The 27,594-nt window shown below is 40.9% G+C and overlaps 2 protein-coding genes across 2 annotated transcripts in view; both read left to right on the plus strand.

The window, feature by feature from the left end:
• The first annotated feature begins 241 nt into the window (after positions 1-241).
• On the plus strand, positions 242-4,377 carry LOC121269568 (G protein-activated inward rectifier potassium channel 3-like). Its single transcript, XM_041174267.1, has 3 exons — positions 242-457; positions 2,237-3,500; positions 4,058-4,377. Exons 1-3 carry the CDS (start codon positions 242-244, stop codon positions 4,375-4,377), a joined length of 1,800 nt encoding a protein of 599 aa, XP_041030201.1.
• An 11,531-nt stretch (positions 4,378-15,908) lies between these two features.
• Positions 15,909-27,594, plus strand: part of zw10 (zw10 kinetochore protein) — a 32,138-nt gene continuing 20,452 nt past the window's right edge. Inside the window, exons 1-8 of the mRNA XM_041174343.1 lie at positions 15,909-16,052; positions 19,823-19,957; positions 21,346-21,447; positions 22,302-22,379; positions 23,258-23,429; positions 24,680-24,829; positions 26,310-26,501; positions 26,704-26,867. Coding sequence (XP_041030277.1) covers positions 15,948-16,052; positions 19,823-19,957; positions 21,346-21,447; positions 22,302-22,379; positions 23,258-23,429; positions 24,680-24,829; positions 26,310-26,501; positions 26,704-26,867 — 1,098 coding nt within the window. The 5' untranslated portion in view covers positions 15,909-15,947. The remainder of the gene's footprint in view (positions 16,053-19,822; positions 19,958-21,345; positions 21,448-22,301; positions 22,380-23,257; positions 23,430-24,679; positions 24,830-26,309; positions 26,502-26,703; positions 26,868-27,594) is intronic.

The raw sequence follows: 27,594 nt of genomic DNA on the forward strand, positions 1-27,594 counted from the left end.
GCCTCAAGTGATTCTTTAATAGTACTAGGAATACCACCAGCCAACTTTTCCAGTGGCATTGAAACTATTATAGATGTAAAGTAATAATAAAAAGTTAAATAAACTAATGATCTTAAGTGAAGAAGAAAATTACCAAAGAGCATTTTATCTGGTTGACTTTTGAATGACAATGAAAGGTTCTTCTTTTCTACAGAGCTTTGCAAAGTATCACTCCATTTTGTGCACTGTAGTAAGGAGTACCATGAAAACCACCAATTTGAGCTGCAGCATGGACCTGTACAGGGACAATGAAGTCCGTGCTTATCATCGCATCAATCCTATGCCAAAAAACCAAAAGGAGTGCAAAAGGCATCGAAACTCCATACCTCCTGCCCAGACACCTAGAGGCAAGCACATGTTGGCATATCTTCCAAAGGTTCCAGTGGAAAAGGGCCAATATGGAACATTTTCAGTAAAGGTGAGCAAATATTCTCAGATTGCTCAAGCTATAGGGATATCTGCCTTTGTCGTTGGGAAGAAAAATAAACGGACCAGCTGTGTTTCATTTTCAATGCAAAACCATTCTGAATTTTGGCATGAATTGCTGAATATTTACCAAATAGTCCAAAGAAAAAAGGCTTGTCACTTTTGAAAACCTTCCCATGATGGCCTGAATGTATGGTACGAACAGGCCAATGTGAAAATTCAAGGCTTAACCTCTAGTCCATAAATTGGCTTCTCTGAGCCGAGCCACAGTTAAGATTTTAGAACTGGGATCAGTGCCCTGGATTAAAGGCAAACAGCAGCTCCTGACCACTTTCAAACATCTATTGCAGGGAAGAAATGTGTGAGTGTCATGTGAGGAAGGGATCAGGTTTGCTTGTGATGCTAGTCAGCAGCAAATAGAAGGTTGATTCCCACTGTCAAGATACATACTTTGGGTAAACTTTTGGAGGGCACTCATAGAACAAGACTCCTTAGAATCAGCATCTGCTGGAGATTGGTTGAGCAAAAGGATAAAAGAAACCTTTTTGTAAGCTATGTTGTCAGGTTCTGCTGGTCTATCTCCGTCCTTCACACAGTGGGGATGAGATTCATCTTTGGTATTAGCTTCAAAATGGATGATAGTGAACTGGCAAACTATTCTACACCCATCTCAATTCTCTTTCAATCAGAGGTCATTGAAAGAAATATCAAAAGGATGTAAAGCAGTCTGCTGATTCACTATCATCCATTTTGCTCCACCAACCAAGATCAATTTCAGCCCTGTTATCTTTGACGGGTTAAAATTAATGCACAGACAGAACTGGAAATCATAAGCCTTAGATTCAAGAATACACCCCACAGTACAGAAGACTGTGAATTACACACTGCACTTACACAGCTAAATCAAGGCAGCAATACACGGTTTGCTGAAACTGTTCAGGAGTGTAAATATCCATTACTGCTTCCAAGTTGTTCTTATGTTTTCTTAATATTTGGATTGTGAAACTGAAAACAAAACTGGAATTGATCTGAATCCTCCTGGCATTTTACCGATGTGAGGAGGCTCAGAATGGGAAAGGAAATAAGGTGCAAAAGAGGAGAGAAGATCAGTACTGAAGTCATGATTAAGTGATAACTTGGTAGGGTTTTAAAAGACTCCTGATTGTAGGATAAAACAGAGACCTACAGCTTTGTGTGTCTGCGAAAGGAAGAATTAGAGTAGTAGATAGTCAATGACCCTTGATTTTAACATGCTGAGGATGGGGGAATTTTCCTTGTGGACATTAAACCATGACAGACAATTCATTTAGTGGACTCCAAGGTATTATTGAAGTTACATCTGCTTCCACCTGTTGCTTGAATGAGTTTATCTAGCCAATATCTGAAACTAGCAAAGCCCCAGATTGAAGCATGTTGAGATAAATGGTGTCAGTAGGGGAATTGCAATTGGTCTGAGTATTTTAGTATTAGAGAAATTAATTTTGATTTTGGGTGATAATGTCAAACTGGCAACATGGAATCAACTGTCCATTGTACATCCATCCACGCGCCCCCCCCACCGCCCACCCCCCACCCCCCCCCCCCCCCCCCACCCCCCCCCCCCCCAAACCTGTATTTCCACTGAAGATAACAGGATGGATTTACAACAGCTGGCTGGTTATCACCCAAAGTCAAAATTGCTTTCAGTTTTTTTTAAATGGTCTTGGGGATAGATGGCAAAGGATAATTGTTGAGAAAAATGTAACATATTTCAAAAACTTGTCTCTTTCAGCCTGAAACCAAATTGATAGCCACATTAGAAGATATTCCAAAATCTCCACAGCATAGAGATTTCTCGTCTTCTGGAAGAACTAGCATTATTTCAAACTTAAAGCCATTGGTAGGCTGGAAGAATTGTGAGACACAAACATCCAATGATGCTTTAGCTCTGCAGTTTGCTTCTAGTCCAATCATAAATTGCTCGCAACTTGCACCCAACTCAAACGCCAAGCAGAGGTTAAGTGTGTCCGTCGATGTGGATGAGCACCCCAGGCATCGTTGCTTATTGACTAGTCTCACAAATTCCCAAGACATTAAAACAAGTTTGTACCCGAGGCATGCTGATAGCTTACCCAATCTTCCAAATCATACTCGGAATATACGAGCTTCAGCAAAAAGTATCTTATCTGTCCCAGGATCCCCTAAGCAGCGGTGCAAACTGATGAACAACAACCGGCAACTCTTCAATATTGCATATCAGCAGAAGCGACAGCGTTATGTAACGAAAGATGGGAAATGCCAAGTGAATCTGGGAAACATTGCAGAGAAGCAAAAGTTCCTGTTTGACATTTTTACTACAATCGTGGATTTGAAGTATCGATGGTTTCTCTTTGTCTTCATGATGTGCTACATTGTGACTTGGATGACTTTTGGATTTTTGTACTTCTTCGATGCATACATTAGAGATGATATTAACCATGTAGGTGAAACTGACTGGAAACCTTGCTTAGATAATGTGGATGGCTTCATTTCTGCCTTACTGTTGTCTATTGAAAGTCAAAGGACAATCGGTTATGGGTCTCGCATGGTAACTTCTAATTGTGCAGAAGGTGTCGTTTTACTCATAGCTCAGTGCATTATTGGTTCGATGATTGATGCTATGATGGTGGGCTGTGTGTTTGTGAAGATTTCACGGCCCAAGAAGCGGGCCGAAACTCTGAAGTTTAGTCAAAATGCAGTGATATCGCACAGGGATGATAGACTTTGCTTGATGTTTAGAATTGGTGACCTGAGGGAAAGCCACATGGTCGATGCAAAACTAAGAGCCAAACTCATCAAATCTAGACAGACAAAAGAAGGTGAATTCATACCTCTAGATCAAATAGAAGTTAACCTTGGCTACGACACAGGGAAAGACCGTCTCTTCCTGGTAGAACCCCAGACTATTAGCCACTCCATTGATGAGACAAGTCCCTTCTGGGAAATGTGTGCTGAGTCAATGAAGAGGGAACAGTTTGAAATTATCGTGATCCTGGAAGGCATAGTGGAATCTACAGGTTAGTTGCATCCTAACCATTTAAATGTTCACTGTGGAGTACAATGTGCAGCATTGTGGGCCTTAATTCTCTGGAGTTTAGAAGAATCAGAAGTGTACTCATTGGAATGTATAAAATACTTAGAGGACTGAGAGGCTGTTTTCTCTGGCTGGAGGGTCTAGAACTAGGGGTCATATTCTCAGAATAAAAGATCAGCCATTTTGAGATGAGAAGTTTCTTCACTCAGGTGGTTGTGGATCTTTGGAATTTTCTATCCCAGAGAGCTATGGGTGTTCGGTTGTTGAATATATTTGAGACTGAGATTGACAGATTATTGGGGATTAAGGGATATGGGGAGAGGGAGAGAAAGCAGCATTGATGTAGAAAAGCCGCCATCATTCTATTGAATGACAGAGTAGGCTTGAGGGGTCGGATGGCCTTCTTCTGCTCCTATTTCTCATGTTCTTATGACCTCCTAACTATGTATTTAATTATGTTACACTGCTCTGTAAAATGAACAAACAAAAGAATGAAGACAATGATTGATGAGTTGCTCTTTACTTTGTGTCCCTTTACAGGGATGACCTGCCAAGCTAGGACTTCCTATAAAGAAGATGAGATCCTTTGGGGCCACCGGTTTGAGACTTGTATCTCCTTGGAGAAAGGTGCATTCCGAGTTGATTATACCAAATTTGATAAGACATTTGAGGTGCAGATGCCACCGGGCAGTGCAAAGGACATGCGAGAGACAAAGGAAATAGACAAACATTATCTGTCCTCACTCAGTTTGTACTGGGATAGTCTGAACCATTCCTGTGCCAAAGAGCAGGGCCATAGTTTGACTGGGAATTGCAATATTGTGGAAGAGAGTAATATGGAAGATGGAGAGAATGACTGAAGGATGTAATTTTCTTGCAATGAAGAAGATGCCATTCTGAAATCAGGGGGATAATAAAGAATAAAAGGTTTAAAATCTATTGAGGATCTGAACAAAAATAGTTAATCTGGCCTTGACTAAGATCTTCAGCAAGAACTAGATAGGAAAAGAGAACACGATCATTGTAAAGACTGAAAAACTGGCATCAGTGGGACACAAAGATTCAAGGTTGAAAGGTTGATAAGCATTGTTTGGGGGACTGGGGTTGGTTGGGTGGGTAGATATTCAAAGTTTACACTTCATAATTACTGGAAGTCATTTTGAAGAACTTGGTGGATTCACGGGGTGTGGTAAAGACTATAATAGGATGGCAACTGACTTGGGTTGAATAGCCTTTTCTCATTCTTCCCTGAATGAAGCTTCTCTATTGTTCCTCCATATTGGGATGTGATATTATAGTTTCTTTGTGCTGTACAGGAACTAAATTGATTGAAGTAACAAAGCCTAGCTCATTTTAAAGTTATCCCAGTTTAAATACACACTGAATTTGTTGCAATATAATGAATAACCTACAATGGCTTTCAAATTCCTGGGCTCAAAAAGGGCAGAATGGTTGTTATTCACCTGGACAGAGGGCAGGGATGAGGGCAATGTGAGTGGGGAGGAAAGGAATTTGAGAACTAGGATTCCACCCATTGGCAATAATTCTATATCTTCTATTAGGGTGGGAGGGGATGTGGATGTGTTCCTACCCACCCATTTTAAGGGTTGTCTTACTAGTTACCTCACAGATTCTACCCTTTATAACCTTAAAGGATCTCAGCAGAACCTTTGTCAGTTGAGAGGTGACATGAGTCCCTCTAAGAGACCCCAAACCTTTTCTAGGGAAAGGCGATTGATCCTGGATCAGTTACCTACTCTGCGACGTTAATTTACTGCGTTGGGAAAAGAAGGTTCCTGGTGGGCCCCCTCTTTGTCAGTAATAGGGTACAGCCCCATTCCTACCTTTTGACTGGTGGTTCAGGGTGGGTTCTGATGAACCAGTCTTACTGTTCTACCACCTTGATGAAGTGAATAATCCTGTTTGTGCAATTTTGGGATGGGGTTTGAGGTTAATGTGAAGTGGGTAAATGGGGCGTTCCACTCTCTTGCACTAACACCGGCAGAAGAAGCTCCTGGGAATTTCTGTGCCATTGTGCTCACTTTACAATATTGTTGCTTCTTATTACAAGACAACTGTACCTCTCACTATGGCTGTAACAATGTCTACATATTTGCCTGAAAATTCTCTTTGTTGAATCTTTGGTGTTCATGTATATTATTTATTCAGAATCGGATTATGAAGCATCATTAACTGTATTCTAGGATTGCATCAGTATTAAATATGCATTGGCGAAAAATATGCATTTTATTCAATGATGTAGGAAGTAGACATCAATGAATTAATATAAATCTCTATTTAAAATTTCTTCTGAAATGCTCGGTGCCACTGAAATTATGATGGAGCATTGGAAAGATTGGTTGCATAAGGTGAGAAATACACCCTCCCTCAGTCACAGGATCATTTCTACCCTTTTCACAATGAAAGATCTCAATGTCTAAACCTTGTCTTCCTCAACATTCCTTTCCTGTTGTCAAGGACTGCTTTCACTCAGTGGATGGACACAGTTAGCCACATTCCTCACCCCTCCACAAATTTCCAAACTTTGACAATATGCATGTTCACAGCTAACATGCTGACAGACTCATTCTGCTTGAACATTCTGCTTCACTCTCTGATAATAAAGTTCACAGATTTAAACTTAACTTTTAAAAAGGCCCTTTTCTGGCCTGCTACATCACCACAGCCTCCAGAATGATCTTTTTCTTTCATTCTCTCATGTTCCCTTCAAATATTTTTCAAGAGAAAATGTATTTTCTTGTGCCTTGACAAATAAGAAACTTATTTTTATTTTTTGACCATCACACTCCTGATTTGCGCCTTCTCAATGGCAGACAGGTTTTGGATGTCAGGAGGTGAATTGCTTGACAACAGAATTCTCAGCCTCTGACCTGCTTTCGTTGCCATGGTATTTATATGGCTGGTCCAGTTCTATTTCCGGTCAATGATAAGCCCCCCAGGAAGTTGATATTGGGGGAATTTAGCGATAGTAATGTTGCTGCATGTAAAGCGGAGATGGTTAGATTCTTTCTTATTTCACATGGTCATTGCCTGGCATGAATATTATTTGTCACTTATCAGCCTAAGCCTGAATGTCACCCAGGCCTTGGTGCAGGCAGGCACAGACTGCTTCAGTATCTGAAGAGCTGCAATTGATACTGAACGCTCTCCACTCATCAGTGAATGTGGCTGGTCTGGTTAAGTTTTTGGCCAATGCCAGGAAGTTGATGTTGGGGGTTCAGTACCTACGTGAGGAAAAATGATTAGTGCAATTTGCCCAACATGGGTGGCTGGCCCATAATAAGTGCACGTGATCTAAATAGCGGGGGACTATCTCAGTAAAAGGTAATTTTCAAATCCTTTCAACTGACTGCATTGTACTGGACATGAAGCAGCACACCATGCAAGGAAACATTAGAGAGCTCAGCTATTTTCAGCAGTCTGTTAATCAGGATTAGCATTGAGCACTCCCCGGTCTGTCAGTGCAAAGGACAATTAAAATCAGATTAAGCTTTCCTCGCTGAAGCACTACTAAAAATGATAGCAAACAATTAGCATTTAGCAGAGATTTAAGTACAAGAAGTGACATCCACAATCAAAGTCTTTGCAGGTGACCCTCCTGAACTTTCCATGAAACGTACCTGGATTCATTAGTTGCATTAAAGCACAGGAACGTTATTGAGAAAACCAACACAAAACATAAACAGGCACTGAGTTACCTGAACTCCCTGGTTTATGTTCAGTTAGTGGTGACAAGCACATATCCATATATTTTAATTTCAGTTTTGAACTTGAATTCTTAGATTTCAATTCCAATAATTTACAGCCGTTTCTGAAATACAGGCAGTAAAATCATAGTTTCCACTTACATTAGGCAAAAGTAAATTACAAACCTATTCAACTTTAAAAACAACAAAAGCTTGTAAACCAGAAATTAAGTTTGGTTTTTTTACATGTATTATGAGTTGGATGGATCAATCTTAATTGAGCACTTTTTTTATTCTTGGATGCATGATACTTCTAGGCAATTCTTGATGAGGGTATCAGGGTTTTGGTCTCACAAGTTGCTGCTATACTGGAGGCACAATGTTGAATTGTTTTTTGCAAACCATCCTGTTATATTACCTTTTCCAAACTCATCTCTGCAGCTGTGAGAGTGAATAGTGCCATCTGGTGGTTCCTATACAAGGACGGTGTTTAAGTTTTTACACTCAGCTATGGAACTATTTTGTCATCATGCCTGTTTTCCCTTAGAAAGAATTTACAGCACTGAAATAGGCCATTAAGTCCAACTAGTCCACACAAGCGTTTCATGTTTTAACAACTCCTTAGGTAAGGAAGTTTCTCCGGAATTTCCTATTGGATTTACTAGTAACTATCTTATATTTATGAACATCTAGGGCAGAATTTGGCCCTTGGTGGGCATGTGGGCCGTGCCGGCTCAGCGGGGGGCAGACAGCTGACCCCCACCGCTGAAACGGAGCCCGCCGCCATTTGAGTGGGCGGGCCTTATGACCCGCCCAGCTGCCTGCTCAACGGGGGGGGGAAAGGGAAATCCCAGCTGTCAAAGTACATTCTTTCATGCATGCACGTGAAATGGTGCACTACTCCCTGAGACTAAGTGCTGTCTCAGGGGGATTAGTGACAGGTTAAAAAAACTCTAAAAATAGAAAAATAAAAACATTATTATTAACATGTCACATGAGATGGGACATGTTAATAAAAACGACGTTAACTTTATTACACTTTTTAAAAAAGGACATGAAACCTCATTCCGCCAGTGGATGAGGTTTCATGTATTATCAGGCTGGGACTCCTGGCCTTGATCTTAGTTAGCCTGTCAATGGCCTTAATTGGCCATTAGCAGGTCGGCGGGCGGACAGCTGATTTCGCTGTCCCCCCCCCCCCGCCTTCCTAAAAATTTAAAGGGACTAGAATGACATCGGGGGTTCCTTCCGACGTCATCCCGCGTCATTTTCCCATCGGCGAGTGGGCCCCGCCCCCAAATCGCTGGCAGGAAAATTCTGGCCCTAGTTTTGGTCTCCAACATAAATGGAAATGCATTCTTTCTGTTTACCTTAGCAAACCCTTCAATAATCTTAAAAGCCCTCTATGAGGGGTCACCACTCAGCCTTCCCTTTTCTAGAGGAAATACCTCCAGCTGGTTCACCCTTTCCTTATATCTATAGCCTCTCCGACCTGGTATCATCCTTGTAAATGTTTTTTGTACCTTCCTTTTCTGGGAATAATTATGAGGAGAGATGTGACATGGACTGCCAAGCTATTATCACCATTTTCACAGGGGGAGATGGTGGTGTAGTGTTAATGCCACTGAGCCAGGAGCCCAGGCAAATGTTATGGGGCATAGGTTCAAATCCCAGCATGGATACACTCAATCAATAAATCTGCAATTAAAAACAAGTTAGTAACAGTGACCATGAAACCAATGTCAATTGTATTGTTATTTAAAAAAAAAATCTGGTTTACAAATGCCCTCCTACCCTTACACAGTTTGGCTTACATGTGCACAGCAATGTGGTTGGCTGACTGAGCAACTCACTGAGTTGAAGGGTAAGTAGGGATGGGCCACAAATACTGGACTTGCCAGTGATGCCCACATCCCATGAAAGAAGAATTAAAAACAAAACATTAGTGCACAAAGTCAAATTTACTCCCATGGGGTCTTTTAGGAAGCTAGCTTTGCATCTTCAGCATACTATCCCACAAATGGAGACTCAGGGAAAATTCTATCTATTTATGCCTTTTTTATGTCAATTGCAGAATTGTTCTGAGTTTAAAAGGAAGACAAACTCTTAAATAGCAGCTTATGACCGCTCTCAAAAATGTCCCAAATTGTGAGATACAATTAGTTAATTTAAAATGTGATGACTATGGTCATGTTGGCAGAAAAGGGTGAGGTCACATTGTTGGGTAGTGCATATGCAGGTGACTTGATTCTCAAAGCTGTCAAACAGCAGTTAAACTCTAGTGTATCTCTTGAAATATGTGCAAACATGTAAAGAAAAGTATTAAAATGTAAATTAAATGTAAACCGCAATTTAAAGTATATGGTAGCATTATCACACTAATCTGAAAAATGTGACCAAAACAGGCTATATTCATTCTTGATTTAACTAATGCACAGAAACTATAATCCTGAAACCAAATCATACAGATTGAGAGCAAATAACTACAGTTGGAGCTTTTATAAGTCCTCATTGAGTAAATGTGCTCTTCATTAATCCACAGCAGCCATTAAAAAAATTAAGCAAGAGATTTTTCTGGTCAGAACTGCCACGAGAATCACAATCATAGAATTAAGAAGAGTTTTAAAAAAGATGGAAAGGATCAAAGGTATTGTCATGGACAGAATTTTATGTGTTTTGTACGTGAGGCGTGTGCATTTTCTTACCCTCAGAGTGATTGTCTGAATATAAATAATTCCTTTGTTAAATAGTTCCAGCGGAAAGCTTTCTTGTGAGTTTTAAAATAAAGTTATTTATTATCCCATACTTGCCCCAGAGGTTTAAAAATGTGGCATTTCACTCACTTCCCTTTCAGATGCTATCACTCATACAAACGTTAGATACAGGTGAAGAAAAAAAATATGATTACAAGAGATAAAGTCTCACATCTTTCTTTTGTGTCAAGCCTGTGGTTTCTTAAGTGATTTGAAGCTTTTAGTTGATTTAGTCTTATAAGCAGAGTTTTCTCACTAAGCTGTGAGGCTTCTTGTAGTTGAATTTCCAGGAGGTTGGTTCTCAGGTGAACTTGAAGTCACAACAGGTGGGAGAGAGTCCTTCTTCTAGTTTCAAGGTATTGCTGTTTATTATCTTGGCTGCTGAGTTGGCTACAGCTGGTTTGATGGCTTTCTAATGGATTGCTGCCCAGAACAGCTTCTTGCTGTTTTAAAAGCAGGCCACAAACGTGACTGTCTCGCCTGTTACAAGTTCAAAGCCCTTTCCAAATAAGAGTGGTGTTAAGGCTGGTAAACATCCTGTGCTGCCATTTGCCACTTTGAAAAATAGCCAGCCTGGGCTCAGATGAAGGACCATCTTAAAACAATGGGAAGTTATTGGGGGCCCCTTCACATTGTCAAAGACACATTGAGTTTTGATGCGTCTTTTGTCCATGGTGAGTCAGAAAGTTGACTAGGTTGGAATGCTGCGGATGTTTTGTTGAAGTCCATCCTTAAACAAAGTGATGTGTGAATTTCCTGGATGACTGTGAATGTCCTTAAATAATTAGGTATTTGCTTGAGTCTCAGTGCTGTCTGGAGCTGATACTGCCAAAAGTAACATGGTTTACCGCAGCCATTTTAACAGTCTGCTCATTAAAAGTATTGTCTGAGAGTTCGTAATATACAGTTTGAAGCTGTAGCTTTAATCCCTGCAAAATGGTGGAAGGAATAGCCTGAAGGATGGTCAACGGTGAAGACATGTAAGATGCTAATAGGCTTCTTTATTTACAGTAGCTCAGCTCACCCGATCACAATGATTACAAAATATTTCTGATATGTTTTGTGCTGTACCTGAACTATAAAAACAAAATATTTAATGACAAGTCATTGGCTGACTTGTGGAATTAAAAATGCTACTGAAACTTTAGAAAGAAAGACACTTGAGTTTATTTGATAAACTTCATGACCTCAGGATGTCCCAAAGTGCTTTACAGGTGAACAAGTACTTCTGAAATGTTGTAACATAAGAAACACAGCAGCCAATTTGTGCCCAACAAGGTCCCACAAATGACAATGTGATAATTACCAGATAATTTGTTTCAGTGCTGTTGTTTTAAGGGATAAATACTGACTAGGAAACTAATAGAATATAACTACCATTTAGGAAAACACTGCATTTATCCGAGCGAGTTTGAGGTGTAACTTTTCAGCAGACGCTGTGAATAAGACACAGGGTCATACCTTAGCTGGTAACATCAGTCAAAGGCAGACCTGTCATGCTCAACGATGGGAGGTAGTGGTCTAGTGATAAAGTCACTGGAATAGTAACCCTGAGGCCCAAGCTAATGCTCTGGGGACATGTGTTTAAATTCCCACAAAGGCAGCTGGTGGAAATTACATTCAATTAATAATTCTGGAATTAGAAGCTAGTCTCAGCGACAGAGATCATGAAACAATTGTCGATTGTCACAAAATGCCATCTAGTTCCCTTTTAGGGACAAAATCTGCGTCCTTGTCTGGTCTGGCCTAGATACAACTCCAGACCCACAGCAATGTGGTTGACTCTTAACTGCCCTCTGAAATGGCCTAGCAAGCCACTCAGTTGTAGAAAACTGCTACGAAGTCTTAAAAAAGGAATGAAAGTGAACAGGAGGTTTAAAAATGTGGCATTTCACTCCCTTCCCTTTCAGATGCTATCATTCATACAAACGTTAGCTACAGATGAAAAAAAAATGATTACAAGATATAACGTCTCACATCATTCTTTTGTGTCAAACCTGTGGTTTCTTAAGTGATTTGATGCTTTTAGTTGAAGTAGTCTTGTAAGCAGAGCTTTCTCACTAAGCTGTGAGGCTTCTTGTAGTTGAATTTCCAGGAGGTTGGTTCTCAGGTGAACTTGAAGTCACAAGTCCCGTCTACCCGACATTGCCATAGGCACCGGAAATGACAATGACAATTGCAGCCCCATGAAGATGGGACATAGTGATGTACAATCACAGGAGTTGCCCTGGGAGTCCTCAGCATTGACTCCGGACCCCATGAAGTATCATGGCATCAGGTCAAACATTGGCAAGGAAAGCTCCTGCTGATTACCACCTACCAGCCCCCCTCAGCTGATGAATCAGTTGAATGCTCCATGTTGAATGCCAATTGGAAGAAGCACTGAGGGTGGTAAGAGCAGAGAATATATCCTGGGTAGGGGACTTCAATGTCCATCACCAAGAGTGGCTCAGTAGTACCACTACTGACTGAGCTGGCCGAGCCCTAAAGGACACAGCTGCTAGGCTGGGTCTGCGGACTGGGAGGAAAAGGTTCCCATCCTCAGTGATGGGGGAGCCTAGCACATCAGTGCAAAAAACAAGGCTGAAGTATTTGCAATTATCTTCAGCTGGAAGTGCTGAGTGGGTGATCCATCTTGACCTCCTTCTGAGGTCCCCAGCACCACGGATGCCAGTCTTCAGCCAATTTGATTCACTCCATGTGATATCAAAAAACAGGTGAAGCACTGGAACTGCAAAGGCTATGGGCTCTGACCACATTCCAGCAATAGTACTAAGGACTTTTGCTTCAGAAATAGCCATGTCCTTGCCAAGCTGTTTCAGTACAGCCACACCCAACAATGTGGAAAATTGCCCAGATATGCCCTGCCCATAAAAGCGGGCAAATCCAACCCTGTCAATTACCACCCCATTTGTCTACTCTCCATCATCAGCAGAAGGTGTCATCAAGTGGCACTTGCTCAACAATAACCCTGCTCACTGATGCTCAGTTTGGGTTCTGCCAGGGCCACTCAGCTCCTGATTTCATCACAGTCTTGATCCAAACATGGACAAAACAGCTGAACTCAAGAGGTGAGATGAGAGTGACTAGCCCTGACATCATGGCAGCATTTGACTGAGTGTGACATCAAGGAACCTGAACAAAACAGGAGCCAATGGGAATTGGGGGAAAACTCGCCACTAGTTGGAATCATACATAGTACCATGGAAGCTAGTTGTGGTTGTTGAAGGTCAGTCATCTCAGCTCCAGGACATCACTGCAGCTGTTCCTCAGGGTAGTGTCCTCAGCCCAACCATCTTCAGCTGCTTCTTCAATCACCTTCCCTCCATCATAACGTCAGAAGTGGGGATGTTCACTGATGATTGTACAATGTTCAGCACCACTCACGGCTTCTCAGATGCTGAGGCAGTCCACGTCCAAATGCAAAAAACTGGACAACATTCAGGCTTAGGCTGATAAATGGCAAATAACATTCACAAGTTTCGGGCAATGATCATCTCTGAAGAAGAGTCATACAGAATCGAAACATTAACTCTGTTTCTCTCTCCATATGTTGCCAGACCTTCTGAGTTTTCCAGCATTTTTTGTTATTTCAGATTTCCAGCATCCAGTGTTTTGCTTTCGTCTTAGTGCTAACAACTGATGTGTGGCTGGGACTGGAGACCAAGGAAAAACTCATCAAATGAAACAGTGATGATAAAAGCAAAATACTGGGGTTGCTGCAAATCTGAAACAAAAACAGAAAATGCTGGAAAAGCTCAGCAGGGCTAGCAGCCTCTGCGGAGAGAGAAACAGAGTTAACATTTTGAGTCTGTATGACCCTTCTTCAGAGCTGAAGAGAAGTGGAAATGTAGTGAAATTTATACTGTTTCGGGGGATGGCGCAGAAGAAGCTGGATAGAGGGCCAGTGATAGTTGGGGCAAAGGAGAGGAGAGGAGAGAGAATTTCCACCCCTCCATCATTTTCACATGGTTCATCTCTGACACTTCCCTTCCCTTCCTTGACCCCTCTGTCTCAATTTCTGGTGATAGACTGTCCACCAATATTCATTACAAGCCTACTGACTCCCACAGCTACCTTAGCTACAGCTCCTCACACCCCGCTTCCTGTAAGGACTCCACCCCATTCTCTCAGTTCCTTCATATCTGTTCTGATGATGCCACTTTCAAAAACAGTTCCTCTGACATGTCTTCCTTCTTCCTCAATCGAGGTTTTCCACCCACGGTGGTTGACAGGGCCCTCAACTGTGTCTAGCCCATCTCCTGCGCATCTGCCCTCACACCTTCCTCTCCCTCCCAGAACCATGATAGGGTCCCCCTTGTCCTCACTTATCACCTCACCAGCCTCCGCATTCAAAGGATCATCCTCCGCCATTTCCAGCATGATGCCACCACCAAACACATCTTCCCTTCACCCCGCCGGTGGCATTCCCCAGGGAACATTCTCTCTGGGACACCCTGGTCCACTCTTCCATCACCCCTTACACCTCAACCTCCTCCCACGGCACCTTCCCATGCAACCACAGAAGGTGCAAGACATGCCCTTTTACTTCCCCCTCCTCACCGTCCAAAGGCCCAAACATTCCTTTCAAGTGAAGCAGCATTTCACTTGCACTTCCCTCAATTTAGTCTACTGCATTTGCTACTCCCAATGTGGTTTCCTCTACATTGGAGAGACCAAATGCAGACTGGGTGACTGTTTTGCGGAACACCTTCAGTCTGTCCGCAAGCATGACCCAGACCCTCCTGTCGCTTGCCGTTTCAACACTCCACCCTGCTCTCATGCCCACATGTCCCTCCTTGGCCTGCTGCAATCTTCCAGTGAAGCTCAACGGAAACTGGAGGAACAGCACCTCATTTTCTGACTAGGCACTTTACAGCCTTCCGGACTGAATATTGAGATCAACAACTTTAGATCATGAACTCTCTCCTCCATTCCCACCCCCTTTCCAATAATTTATATAGATTTTTTCCCCACCTATTTCCATTATTTTTAAATGTATTTCCATCCATTGTTTTATCTCTACCTTTTAGCCTATTTCGATTTCTTCCCCCTAGCCCACCCCCCACTAGGGCTATATTACGTTGCTCGTCCTGCTTTCTACCCTTAACGTCACCTATTAGCACATTTCTTAGCTAATACACTGTCAACACCTCTTCTGTCGGAGGGTCATGACGACTCGAAACGTCAACTCTTTTCTTCTCTGCCGATGCTGCCAGACCTGCTGGGTTTTTCCAGGTAATTCTGTTTTTGTTTTGGATTTCCAGCATCCGCAGTTTTTTTGTTTTTAACACCTCTTTGTCCTTTTGTCTATGACATTTTTTGGCAATCTCCACCCATCACTGGCCCTCTATCCAGCTCTACCTGTCCCACTCCCCTTAAACCAGCTTATATTTCACCTCTCCTCTATTTTTCCTTAGGTCTGTTGAAGAGTCATACTGACTTGAAACGTTAACTTGTATTCCTCTCCACAGATGCTGTCAGACCTACTGAGTTTTTCCAGATATTTTTATTTTTTTGAGAGATTGACAAAGATGTCATGAACTAAAGGACAAACATTAACACTCCCTTTGTCCTTTAGTTCATGACACCTTTGCTCCACCAGCTCTACCCACCCCCCCCCCACTTTAACAGTATCAATTTCATCACATTTCCACTTCTCTTCAGCTCTGAAGAAGGGTCACACGGACTCGAGACGTTAACTCTGTTTCTCTCTCACCACAGATGCCGCTGAAGCTTTTCCAGCGTTCCCCGTTTTCGAAACAGTGAGGATGTCACCCCACCCACTGCGGCATGCGGTGGCTGAGCGTCTCAGCTCTGGCTTCCCGCCCCTGACTTTGAATGGGGAGCGCGCGGGGGTTGACGGGAAGGGACTACAACTCCCGCCCTGCCTTGCGGTGGGGTGGCCACGCATGCGCGGGAACGGCGAGATTGGCGACCCGGTGGGGGGAAGAGGGAGAAGAAAAAAAAATGGCGTCTTTCGTGGCTGAGGTGCTGGCGTCGTCCGGGAGGCTGGAGAAGGAGGACATCAGCACCAAGATCAGCAAGCTGGCCCGCCGGGTGGAGGAGGTGAAGGTAAAGGAGGGGGCGCCGGGGTGAGTGTGGGGGAGGGGATGGGGAGAATGTTTGGTTCGGGCCCGGAGGGAGCCGAGTGACGGGAGGGAGTCTGTCCTGTCCATCCGCCCACCCGGCTTGACACCCTCCCAGTCACAACCCTGGCTTATTGAGGGTCATGAGGACTCAAAACGTCAACTCTTCTTCTCCGCCGATGCTGCCAGACCTGCTGAGTTTTTCCAGGTAATTCTGTTTTTGTTTTGGATTTCCAGCATCCGCAGTTTTTTTGTTTTTATCCCTGGCTTATTGATGTTTACTTTGGTTGATATCTGTCTGCTTCAGTTCGTTCAGATGGGGCTTGTCGCCCCGCCACCACCGCTGCTTTTACTTTCAGCTGTCTGCCCTGTGAGCTCTTGCACTTGCCTACCTTGATATTTTAGGCTGGCGGTTTGTTATGAGTCATGCCCCTAAACGGTTCAACTTTTTTTGTTTTAAGAAGCAGTTATAATTGCTGCTGGAACATGCTTTGTCTGGCTGCATTGCTTTTCAAACTAAGGTGTGTGTATTATTTTGTTGTTGTTGTTGTTGACAAAGTAGAAAAGGTTTAAAACAAAAACAGAATTACCTGGAAAAACTTAGCAAGTCTGGCAGCATTGGCGGAGAAGAAAAGAGTTGACGTTCCGAGTCCTCATGACCCTTCGACGGAACTTGAGTTCGAGTCCAAGAAAGAGTTGAAATATAAGCTGGTTTAAGGTTTAAGAAAAGGTTTAACTCTGGGATCAGTTGGAGGGAATGCACTCGGTGAACTGGAGCTCTAATTTGGCTGTGTGAATGATGCAGAACGTTACTATACTATAGCTGAATCGGGGGTTGTTTGTTTTTACCATCTTGGGTGCACCTAACAATCATGTTTCCGGACGGGTTTAACAAGTCTGTTTAAAGAAGAAAAAAAGGTAAAATTAAAAAATGAGCCAGTTGGGAGAAAAGGCATAAAAGTTTGTCGCAGGGTGTCACTTTAATCACTAAGCTTAATTGTATTCATAAATCTTACATGATACTTACTGTCCATGTGACTGTCTCCGGCAATGTTGACAGCATTCTGTCTTTTACTAGTCTTTACCCCGGACAGGTGCTGAGATAGGGGCTTAAGTTCTAATACTTGAAATTAATTGGTGAAAATGTATTAATATATTAACTAGTGCTTTTAAATTGAGATACAGAGGAAATGGATGTATAGTCTGCTGATAATTCAAAGCTGTATTCCTGAAAAACATTTGAATTATCCAATAATTAAGGTAAGCAATGTGGATAACTGGCTCAAAAAGTTAAACTTGAATTATCAGATCATTTCAGTTAGCTAGCTCAACCAAGTAGGCTGTGTTTGTGATAATTTGGATATTTAATGCCTAATTTCAGTTACAGAAAATCTGGACCATTCTATTGAAAATTGGACTAGTGGCAACAACCCAAGTATACAATAGCGTCCCATCTCCCAGCCACTCATGTTCTCTATCACAATCATTGTGACTTCCTCCAGCCCGACAATCCTCCAAGCACTCTGTGTCCTTCCAATTCTGTCCTCTCATGCAGCCCTCACTCTTTCTGCACCACCACTGGTGGTTTTACTTTCAACTGTCTGCCCTGTGAGCTCTACAGTTACCTACCTAAAGCTCCCTGCTTCACCTCTCTTTAGGACCATCCTAAAAACTTAGCAGTTAGTCAGCCATGCCAATATGTCTTTCTGCTCTTTGTCAATATTCATCTGATCACACTTCTTGTGAAGGGCTTTGGGATGTGTTTCTACATCAGGTGCGTAAATGAATGGAAATTGTTGTTGCGTTGCTCCCAACAAAGCAATGTCAGGATAGATTAGATGCGGTATGGAAATTATGCAGTTGTTTTACAGGCAAGAGGACCCCCAAGTGTTTGGTCTTTCCAGTTACAGTTGATTTATGCTGGAAAAGGAATGATGGACAAATTTCAAAGCAAAATAAAACTGTGATATAACTTCATTGTAAATCTTCAAAATCTATGTTGTAGTGGAAATGTAGTTTGCGCTTACTTTCGTAGTGCTGTCATGTTTAGCAGATTGATACTGATGAGCTAAAAAGTGAACTTAAACCAATATACTTGAGATACCCTTAATCCATTAGCTTATATTGCTCCCATTACTTTGCCAGCAATGATGGATCTAAATCTAACATTGGTGTCATGCAGCTAAAAATGCTTTTTCCCTAAACAGCCTGAGTTCAGAAAGCCAAAATCTTTAATTGTGCCGCCAGTTTTTTTCAGTGTTTAAGTGGACAAAATAATAAACTTCGTGATTATGTGTGCTGAAATCCTTTTGGGTGGAGGGGAAAACAGCCACAAATGCAGAGCCACATAAATATTTAATACACCTGCCATTCCAGTGGACCATAGCCCAAATTACTTACGGACATATTGAACTTAAGTAAGACATATGTTTTTAAATGAAGGACGTACAAGCAAAGGCTGGCTGAGACTGTAAAGTACCCACTTGCTGAAAAATTCCTATGTGGATTACACTTGATCGACTATTCCAGAGAACAGAATGTTACACCTAAAAGGTGTCAAGGCCTACTTCAGACAGAGACACTTCAAAGGAGAAGACGAAATGCAAAAATTGAACTGTAATCTCCTATGGTTGCAGGGATAATGAAGGCCGATTACCATCTCAGCAAAAACCATCTCCTGAGAGTTATATCCCAGACTGTGGATATGATGCGAGTTGAAAAGAAAGCAGATCTGGGTGAAAGACAGCTTTGTTTTATCCCCTCCAGGAATACACAAGAAAAGGGGTTAAAAGCCAACTGCAACAATCATCTGTGTGTGTTAGTTTTGGTGTTCCAGGCCTGGTGTGTCAGGGTGTGCTGTGAAGGCCATAGCTGAAGAACATCAACTAGGCATCCCTGTGCTTGCAGGTAAAAAAGTCTTCTCTCTCTGATTGCTGGAAGCAAGTCACAAGTCAGCAAAGCCACAGTCAAAAAGGAAACGGGACAACTCCTTTCAGCTAACCTGCGGAACCAAGAATCTCCAAACCAACTGCCCAAAGTCAGCTCTGCCAGAATCATCCAACTTAATACCCGTAACGTTTCATCATGCACTCCTTATGGATCAGCCGAACTCGCTTCTCAATTTTAATCTGTGTGTATATGTGTTACTTTTTTATTATTTTTTTTCTTGCGTTTTAGTAACTGATAAGCTGTCTTTAACTCAAGAAAGCCTGGTTCATTTGGCTCCTTTTAAAACATCAATACATTTGGACTGGGAAGAGGTATCCATGAGGGAAGGGATCCTTCTTAAATTAACCTTCTGACCAACCGAGGGGATTGAATAAAGAAAGGGAGCCAGTTCATTCCTCCCCACTACAGAGCATAACAAATTGGGGAACCTCACCTGGGGACAGGTTGTAACAACTGCAACCTGGCAATGGCAAACCACCACTAACAAAAACTCCCAAGGAAGCAGCTCAGGATGAATTATTATCAGACAATGAGCCAAGGGCCAGCTTCAAGCAGAGCATTCGTAAATGAGCAAATGGATATGTATCTACATTACACACCAACACTAGCTTTCTTTATAGGTGACAGTTTAAAATATGGAAATAACTTTTGCATTAAATTACCAGTTTGTTTTATTCAGAGATGATAAGTTTGTTTTTTCCAGCATGATTACAGCCCTTTTTGCTTGAGGGTTATGGTAATATTATAGCACAGCTAAGGGGAATAAGAATTTTGTGAAACTTGTGGCTTAAAGTTATTTTCTTACAGGGTGAAGTATGTGACATGATCAATAAGAAGTATGAGGAGTTCGTCCCAAGTTTAAAAAATGGAGAGGATTTGGTAAATCAAGTGGATGGGATATCGATGGAGATAGACGTCCTTAAATCACAGATTGAAAATGAGGTAACAGAAGCAAACAAGAATTTTTTTCATTCATTCATTCATGGGATTAGGCCAACGTTTATTGCCTATTCCTAATTGTCTTTGAAAAGGAGTAAATGACAGAGCATAGCAAGGCCTTATTGCCTAAGCTAAAGCGTTGCACGAGCTGTATTTAGGCCTCGGACTGGTGCTCAGGATACAGTGAACACTTAGCAGAGTTATACTGCCAGCTGTGCCCTGCTGCTGGTCACACACAGCTCAGCCACAATGGAGGTCAGCAGAGTCGAGCTTGGATGCATGCATCGAGCTCTGCTCCCAATTGCTAACTTTCAGTGTTGGGATACGAGCAGGAGTGTTTGTAAAATTCCATAGGATATACAGCACAGAAACAGTCCATTTGGCCCAACCAGTCCATGCCAGCATTAATAGTCTCCTGGCATAAATGAATGACAACATTTTGTACATAGAAAAGGCAAAATACTTTGGATGCTGGAAATATAATCAGAAAACGTTGGTAATGCTCACCAGGCCAAGCAACATCTGTTGGAGAGAGAAACGGAGTTAACATTCCAGCTCTGTGGCCTTCAGGCAGAATTGGAAAGTACAGAGACAAGAAAAGGGAGTGGAAGAAAGAATAAAGGAGATAGCCTGTGATAGTGTGAAAGGCAGGGTGACTTAAAATGGCAAAAGGGTTGATGGTGAAAGCCAAAAGGGAGTATTAAGGGGGCAACTAAAGAAACAAAAGGTGGGATTAGAGGAGCTATAAATGGCTACAACAATCATTACTGTGCAAACACAATTTTAAAATATCCACGACACCCAGTGAACTACTCAGTACCTTATAAAATTAATGTTGCTGATGCCGGTCTGGATCAACCTGAAGAAAGACTTGAATCCTGAGTATTGCTGATGCTTTAGTGTTTGATGTGTAGTGGAGACTGCTTTACATCAGTTGTACAGCAGCAGTGGAAGCTTGCATTAGGTTTGGCTATTAAAATTTCAATGGCACTTTTTTTCAAGTTCTTTTTTAAATTGAACTTTCATCATACGGATGCAGACAACCCATTCTATAGAGAAGAAAACAGATGAGTTTAAAGATTATAAATTTCTCAGAATACTTCAGACTTGCTGCACAAGTGTGCTTCTTATAATCAAAGCATAAAAGTTTCACCTTTTAAGTCTCTTTTGCAAAAAGCTCACTAACTGCTTACCTCAAATTTTATCTTTAGACTCAAAACGTCATACATGAATTAATTTTTTTTTTTCCCTGTGGATCTATAGGGATGAAATGTCTGGACTTTTTGAAATAGATGTAATATTGCATAATATTAATGTTGTAACTTGCACTGAATTTAATTGTCTTAATAACCCATGGAACTAATATGATGGTATCTTGTATGTTTTAACAGGTGCAGAGAGATCTCCGTGTTGCTGTGACTGAGTTCAGTGAGCTGAAACAACAACTGGAGAAAAGTACGGTTTTACTGGGTGTGTTGACCCAATTACATGAGGTGAGTAGCCACTTTGCGTTCTGTTCTAGAATGGATTTAGTTCCCTTCTATTAGTTTTATTGTAAATGGTTTTGGCAGATTTCTGAGTGGTGGGGGTGAGAGCTGTCCAGTTACCTCAATGTAATTCTTAATACTTTTGCCTAAAACATACTTACAGCCATTGTTTTTGTTTGCTGCAAAGAGGAGAAAGTAATGATTGGTGAAGGGAGGGGATTCAGTATCATTGGCATTTGCTCTAAATGAAGAGGATGACAGGAACATTGTGGATGAATCACACATGGTGTAGTGTAGCATTACTGATCAAATTTAAAAAAATTGAAATAACAAAAGGATTTTCTTGAATCATTTTTATTATATAGTCAGACTTACATTCTTCCCCACGCAGTTTTTTTCTGTATTGTGTTCTGAATGCTATGTTTGTATTTTAAGCAGTATTGGCATTATTCAGTGTCAAAGCTTTATGTAAATATTTTTCTCCATTAATTACTTGTCTGTTGTAAAAGGCATGCCTTTTTCCTGCACTAGAGCAGGAAATGCTGTAGACATAAAGCAGATCAGGCAATTTTTCGGAAATTAAAAAAAAAGTCAATGTTGAGGGTGTGAATCTTATCAGAAGTGGAAAATGAGTGTACTTTTAAAAGAATTGAATGAAATAAAAAACAGAGCCAAATTCACAAATAGGTTTTCTTTTGAAAGGTTGGAGGGAAGTTGAAATTGGAGAATAATTGCATTGTATCTTAGTGAGGATGAAAATAACTGAAATAAATCAAAACATAAACTGGTTTGTATGTGAAAAGTCAAAAACGGAGGAAGTTAGTGGAGCTAATTTTATTTTTGCTTGTTACTGTTTCCAGTTTGACACTGCCCTTGAAACGCATCACCAAGCCTTGTTAGAGAAAAACTACATCAAATCTGCCACTCATCTCACTAAGGTAAGTACATCCATCCCACACAACTGTTTTTGGAACCATAATGCTGTTAACTGTTTGGGATTTAACAGGATTATACAGATTGTAAATGAGACTTAAAGTTGGCCCTTATGCTGCTGAGTCGAAGGCTCATTGAAACGGAATATAAAAATAAATTCCTGCCACTGTAGTGTTACTGCCATAGTCTGGTGGAGCTGATTATAATTAGATTCTTGGGGTCTTGCTATCTGGACCAAGTCTGAAATTTACCATAACTGCTCCATGCAAGTCGATTTTTCATTATTCCCCACTCTGTCTCTTTTTGAAGTTTAATAAGCAAGCTCTGGTGTTCCAGGCATGTTGCTGTCATTATCTTTGTTTGGTTTTAAACTCCTTAATGGAATACGGAGATTCTGTTTTGCCTACTGCAATCAAAAGGCAACTTGTATTTATATATAACCCGTAACACATTTCTCAGACATATCAAGACGTATTCCATACGGTGAATTAATTTGTGCAGTGAGTGTTACATAGGCAAATATGGGAACGATTGTGCATAGCAAGATCTCACAAATGGCATTAAGATTAAACTATTAATTTTTTGGAAGTCAGTGGTGTTGGTTTAGGGTCACTGTTGATCAGGGCGCCAGGAAAAATTTTCTGCTCTTCCAATATAGGCATGTGAATTTTAATGTCTATCTGATCTATCAAACAGACAGACAGGCCTCAGTTACACATTTTTGTTCACCCATAGAGCAGATGGTTTGGCTTATATGCCTGAAATGCAATTATTTGTGGCCAAAATAAAACATGCACAGTTTAATTTTTACTTCCAAGTGTCTGAGTTCAGTTAAGGCTGCTGACAAGTCCAACGTTCCCTTGTTTCTGCTTATGTTTATCAGGCACAGTCCAACCTGACCCTACTAAAATCAAGGAAGGGAGTTGAGCTGAAGATGTTGCAAGTGCTTCACACAGAGCTGATTGTACAGAAGGAGAAATTGCTGTACCATCTGGGTGAGGAGTGGAAGCAGCTGGCAGTTTGGAACTTGCCCCCTTCACCAGCTCCTAAAAAAGGTGAATCGACTTGATTTTTTTTTTGAGGGATTAAATAATAGAACAAAATATGAAGGAGGTCTTGTTGCACAGTTGTAGTGTCCCTTCCTCTGGGTCAGAAGCTCTGGGTTCACGTCCCACTCCAGGGCGGATGGCCATGGAAAGTGCATTCATGACGTGGTCAAAAAGCTAGGTTATCAGCCTGTAAATCCTTCCAATTTGCCTGAAGGTAGACAGTAAGAGCGGGAGCGTTTCCTGGTCAGTCATACGGCAGAAGGTAATGGACAACCACTTTGCCAAACACAGTCATGGACCAGTCTAATGGAAACCCATCATTGCCAGTGCCCTCTTAGTGATTAGCGCTTGAAGGAGGAGGAGGGACTAAGGTATGAGCTGTGAATACCTAGATACGTTTGGAGAAATCTGTATACATCAATCTTAAAAAAAATTCTTATGTAAGACGTATAGAATTTCCTGTTGATGTTTTCCATTGACAATTCCTGTGTCCTTATTTACAATGAAAACTGCCTATGGAATTACAATCGCTCACCAGTGGAATTGCTGCAGCACCACCACTCATGATTGGGTGTAATTAGTGTGACAGTTTACAAAGACTACATGATAAATAAAATAAGAATTTATGATAGTACTGTTAAAATAAGGACAGAATGTGACTTGAAAATAGGGACTGAATTACACCTATGCACCTTGGTCCAGATAGCTGCAACCCTCTAACCATGCTTCACCAGAATGATAAATTGGCCTTAACTCTCTGTGTGCATGGTCATGGGAGATTGACCAGTAAGGATTATAAGCCATGCTAATAGCATAACTTCTGGTAATACATTCTCTCTCTCACTTTGTTGAGAAGCCTATTGTAAAGCAACATAATTCTTTGATGAGCAACACCTTGAGATATGTAAAATGAATGTAAATGCTTCTAGTTATAATAGTATATAGGATATTTTATTTTTATCTTTTTTCCAACTTAATCCTGACTTTTCTGCTGCGATTTTTCAGGATTTGAATAGCTTTGTTTTTAACTTTGTACTTTATTTCCTTGCTGTGCATTGGCAACTCTTGCATCATAATGACTTGCTTTTAGTTCTCAACTAATTTTTCTCAAGCATTCCAGTACAAAGGAAACTTGTGCACCATTGCCTAGCATTTTTCTACTCCTCTGCACAGAAGAAATACATTTTTGAGGTGAAGTGATAATGAAACTGTTGACATATGGGAGGAGCTGATCACTTGTTGCTGTTTTCCTCCAGCTGAGGATTTATTTGGGTGGACTTTGAAGACTGAGCTGCGCTTGTGCAACATGACATCAAAGAAGAAGAGTGATCTTGAGCCTCTACTTGTGTCGATACTTCAAGGCTTTGCTATCCTTGGTGAACTGAGCAGGAAGCTGAAATTCTTCAGTAAGCAGTTTTTATTAGTAAAATACTTCAGTTTTTTTTGTGGCCAGGATATATTGAACGTTGTGAAGCATTGGCACAATAGATCACAAATGTAGTTGTACGATCATTACTTTCTGAGTTGGATAACGTCCTTGCAGACAGAAAACATAAGTGATGTACTGTGGCATAGATTGGTAGGAAACAGGCGTTGATGCTTGCCCTTTGAGTATTGGGAAGAAAGGAATGCTATCAGTTAAATTAATTTTTATAACCCTAAAAGTAAAACTCATCTATTCACATTGTACATGACAACCCTATAACACTCTTCCTCCATTGTATTTCCACCTGCGTTGAATGAAAGTCTGAGAACCAGACTTCCAACAGTAAGTTCACAAGAGCAATGAAATGTGCCTCAGAAATTAACTTGTCCAATAATAAAATAATTTCTGTGTGCAGATCAAAGCTTTTATATCCATAAAATCCGTAAGACTTTTCATAGTGCTAATAGGTTTTAGAGGTCTGACTGCAGGATTGCAAAAACAATGAATACTCAAGCTTCAGTTAACCATTAAAAATCTTTACTGTTTTTCAATGCACTGTTAGTCAGATAATGGAACACAAAGAAACGTGGAGTTACAAGGAGCTTATATCTACAAAAAAATCCACGAATGATCAGTTCCCCAATGATTGTAGTCTTCAGTGATCGATTAGATTCTCTCCCTCTCCATTGACTGTAGTATGGAAATTCAAAAGTTGCTGTCTTTAAAATAATTGAACTTCCATCAGCAGGTGCTCTGTTGGGGGCAGATCCTTACCTTCTGATGTACTTTGGTTGAACTCAGTTTGGGTTGACTAACTTGGCAATTTTCCAGATATGAAGCCTGAGTACTTTGTTTGGAGGCAGGTAATTAGTTGCGTTTATCAGTTTCTCAGGTTCCTGATTGACACAGATCTGGTTTTCTGGACCTTCAAGGTCTTTTTTTAGCCTTTTTTAAAATAACTCCTCATTGTCCTCTTGTGATAACAGTGTGGCTCCCATGTAAGAAAATCACTTTAACAGACATTCCTCAGTCCAATAAACCTGGGCAAAAAATTCCCACTAATCTTGCTCCCTTAAAGCATGTTAGCAGACAGTGATGCTAGATGACTTTAGATTGTGGGTTTTTTTTACTTTCAAAGTTTCATTCTGGTCATGGTTTCTAAAGTGGATAAATTCATGCAGTTTTAAAATGCCTATAAAAATATTTTTATTGTTATTATTTATTAAAAAGATCAATTAACTGGCAAATTTCATTTCCTGTGGTGGGTGAAGGAAGAGAATTGTCCCCCTGTGAGCAATGGTTGAGGTCACATTGTAACTGTCATGTATATGTGTCTACTTTTGAGTGCAAGTTTGGGAAAAATCATGCACTTTACAGTTGCATTGTTGTAGAATGTCATTGATGTTTTTGCTCTGGATGCCTTTCATGACTTAATGTGAATTCGTGTCTGAATTGCACAGGTCAGATTCTGATGAAATACATTTTGAAACCACTGGTTCTTGATCCTTCCCTTGATGTTGAGATTGAACTTCAGACACAAGATGCGATATTACGGCTCAGTGCAATTGAAAGGCAATCTGACCATGCCTTGCCAGCAGCAGTTTACCAGAAGGTGATCACTGTGTTGGAGTTCCTACACCAACATCTTCTTTGTACGTACATTTTCTTTACTTTGCCCGTCTGCTTTCTGAATATGCAATAGGAATTTTGTTTATGTTCGAACATAAGGAACTTTGTTTGTTGCCTCATTAAGGAGATGCCTTTGAAATTAGTCCAGTAGCATAATTCAGATAAAACACTTACAATTGGATGTGTAGAATATTGACTGTGTCTTTCCTTTAATATTTGTATTAGACGTGTCTCAGTGGGATTCTGTGGTTTGTAACGTGAAGCAGGATGTAATCTTAGCAGAGATGCTGGGAGATATGATCTGGGAGGATTTATCCGAAATCATTATCAAGAATTGTTTAGTATATTCTATACCAGCAAACAGCAGCCAGTTGGATCAGTACGAAGAGGTAAGAAGAACACAAAGCTAACTTCACCAATGACTGGAGAAAAGTTAGAACTGCTTTGTGAAACCTGTTGCATAACAGTTTTGAAAACCCTGTAATTGGATTGTTGGTTTATAATAAGTTGATGGATTTTTGGGATAGTTAATGTGTTCTTTGTGAAATTATTTTTGTGTGTATATATCCAAAAGTGTTTCATAGGATGCTCACTTCCTATCCTCAAGCCTTGTTTCCAGTTGTTTCCAGGTTGGGCCACACTTTTCAGCTATTATTGAAAAATGTTGACACAAGAATTTCCAATCAATTTTGCTTTGTCAACCTCTCACAGTAGTTACAAACTCTGGTCTGTAAGTGGATTACCAGAGCAGGTCCCTATGTCCACTTTGCCACCATCTTGTATATTTGAAATAAAGTTTACTTACGAACTGACCACGGGCAATTTACTAAAATTTATAATCAAACATTTGCTCATTGAAATAGGATTGTTAACTATAAAAGTCATTAACAGTGGAAATAATCTGCCCAACATGTAAATAGCAACGCTACGAGCCAATACCAAACATGCAAATACTCATTATAATTCATGGCGTACCCTGCATCTCTGTTCTCCCACCAAAGCAAATTATTGATATAAGTGCTCCCTTATCTCTGGATGGAATCAGTACCACTTTCCTAGCGTTGCAGATGAAAGTTTTGCAGGGGAGGATAGGGGGTGGTTATCTTTTTTTATATT

The sequence above is a fragment of the Carcharodon carcharias genome, chromosome 25, assembly GCF_017639515.1.
Source record: "Carcharodon carcharias isolate sCarCar2 chromosome 25, sCarCar2.pri, whole genome shotgun sequence".
In the NCBI taxonomy this organism is placed as follows: Eukaryota; Metazoa; Chordata; class Chondrichthyes; order Lamniformes; family Lamnidae; genus Carcharodon; species Carcharodon carcharias.

Excerpts from the sequence above, each read along its gene's own strand:
- LOC121269568 (XM_041174267.1), top strand. The coding sequence starts at position 242 with ATGAAAACCACCAATTTGAGCTGCAGCATGGACCTGTACAGGGACAAT. Across the intron at positions 458-2,236 it reads ATGGAACATTTTCAGTAAAG|CCTGAAACCAAATTGATAGC; the intron begins GTGAGCAAATAT and ends TGTCTCTTTCAG. Across the intron at positions 3,501-4,057 it reads AGGCATAGTGGAATCTACAG|GGATGACCTGCCAAGCTAGG; the intron begins GTTAGTTGCATC and ends GTCCCTTTACAG.